The following is a 1,908-nucleotide window of genomic DNA, read 5'->3' as shown; positions in this document are numbered from 1 at the left end:
TCTGGAGTTGACAGGTGTGTAAAAAAGAAGCCAAAAAAAGATTAAAAAAGGGTGAAAAATGTTTAAAAAAGTATAAGAAATAAATGAAAAAAATATATATATACATACATATATATATGTATATATATATATATATAGAGGGGTCTTAAAACTGTTTCTGCACATATATATATATATATATATAATTTTTAAGTGCAGAAACCTTTTGAAGAACCTCTTTATATATATATATATATATATATATATATATATATATATATATATATATATATATATCAAGGAGTCAAGGAGAGGGGGTATCAAAATGAAAAATAGCTAAAGAAAAGGTTTATTTTATTTTTATATGATATATATATATTTAAAAAATCAAAGAGGAAAGAAAAGGATAAAAAAGGTAAACAATAAAATAAAAGGGAGCTCAAAGAGTGTCAGACTGTATATAAGAGGTTAAAATAAAGGAGAGCAAGAAAACGAAAAGGGGGGATAGAACAGACAACGTTGGCAGAATGGCTTGATGACACTAAGCAGAACACGATAAATTTGACATTATATATATATGTAAATATATATAAATGAACCCATTCACTGTGGGAGTTAATGGCAATATGACTAGCAGGACGTGTTGAGTTCTCTAGGGGTAGAAGTGGTGGCTTCTGTTGACACTTGTTGTGTTGGTCCAATGTTCATGGTGGGTGCCCACCCTTGGGTCCCATCCTCAGTCCTTTTCCCATGGATCAGTCCTTTAGCTGGCCTCATCGGAGTCGCTGTAGTGGGAATGTGGGGAGAACTCTCCATCACTCCTGTGACCTCTGGGGGAAGGTTTGCTCTCCTCTCCTGAAGACTGGGCAGGTGGAGAGGAAGGGGACTTGTGGCTGGAGTAGTTGATGGGGTCGAGTGGCAGAGGGTAGTCGGCAGGGAACCTCCGTGCTTCCCCCCCATAGTTAGAGCAGGGTGGGGGGTGTTCGGGAGGTGCCTGGAGAAGTTCGGACAAGGCGTTGATGTAGATCTGAGCCATCTGCAGGGTCTCGTACTTGGAAAGTTTCTTGTCGTTGTTGAAGGAGGGGATGACGTTCCGGAGCTGGTCGAAGGCATGGTTGAGGCCATGCATCCTCCTCCTCTCCCGGGCATTGGCGGCCAGCCGGCGCTGCTTCTGCACCCCGTTGGGGGCTTTCCCTGACGGGGCTCTCTGGTGGCACTCCTCGCCCCCATCGTCGTCCTCGTCGTCGTCGTCGTCCTCCTCCTCCACCTGCAGCCCCTTCAGCTTCCACACCTTGGGTCTCCTCCCGCCGGCCTGGGACAGCAGGTAGTCCGGGGCGGCGGCCAGTGCGGGGCTGGAGAGCCAGGCTCGGGGGTCGCTGGCGTCCAGCAGGTACGGTTCGGAGGGCAGCTCCTCGCACCAGTCGGCGGCCAGTAAGCGGGACATGGCGACACTTGAGACGGGGCTCTGCGGACACACACGGGTCGCGTGCACACTGCTCCTCTCCGGTGTCTGCGGGCGAGGCGCCCCTTTAAGGACGGCACGCGCCGCTCTGCCCCCCCAGACCGCCCCCTCCCCCCGGCTCTAGATCCAGGCCCCGCGCCTGTCGCGTGTCACTGCGGCCAATGGCAGCCCGGGGTGTCGCGTGCTGTCAGCCAATGGGGAGGGCGCTGGAGTCAGTGTCGGTGTGTGTTGGGGAGTGAGAGGGTGGGGGTGATGATCGGTGTGCGGAGATCGTTGGATGACAGGGATAAACACCTTCCGTGCAACTCCCACATCGGCACTGTAGTAGTGGCTACACACCGCAACGGCCACACCGGGGGACTTACCTGCGTGGGACACAACGTCATCACTTATCGTATAGAAGATCGGAACATGGTCCCTTATCGCATGAGATGACCGGGACATAATCAAATATCATATGACATGAC

At 50.0% G+C, this 1,908-nt stretch overlaps 1 protein-coding gene across 1 annotated transcript; it reads right to left on the bottom strand.

Moving 5' to 3' along the window:
• Positions 1-282: 282 nt before the first annotated feature.
• Positions 283-1,470, bottom strand: ATOH1 (atonal bHLH transcription factor 1). The gene has a single exon (XM_089663863.1). The coding sequence runs from the start codon at positions 1,421-1,423 to the stop codon at positions 743-745; it is 681 nt and encodes a 226-aa protein (XP_089519989.1). The 5' UTR covers positions 1,424-1,470; the 3' UTR covers positions 283-742.
• Positions 1,471-1,908: the final 438 nt, after the last annotated feature.

Source organism: Staurois parvus, unplaced genomic scaffold, assembly GCF_062004578.1.
Source record: "Staurois parvus isolate SC_StPar_1 unplaced genomic scaffold, SC_StPar_1.0 ptg000044l, whole genome shotgun sequence".
In the NCBI taxonomy this organism is placed as follows: Eukaryota; Metazoa; Chordata; class Amphibia; order Anura; family Ranidae; genus Staurois; species Staurois parvus.
The sequence above is the reverse complement of the archived record's forward strand: the minus strand, read 5'-3'. Positions and strand labels throughout refer to the sequence as shown.

Bases quoted from the DNA above. Each gene is read 5' to 3' on its own strand.
- ATOH1 (XM_089663863.1), bottom strand. From the start codon at position 1,423: ATGTCCCGCTTACTGGCCGCCGACTGGTGCGAGGAGCTGCCCTCCGAA.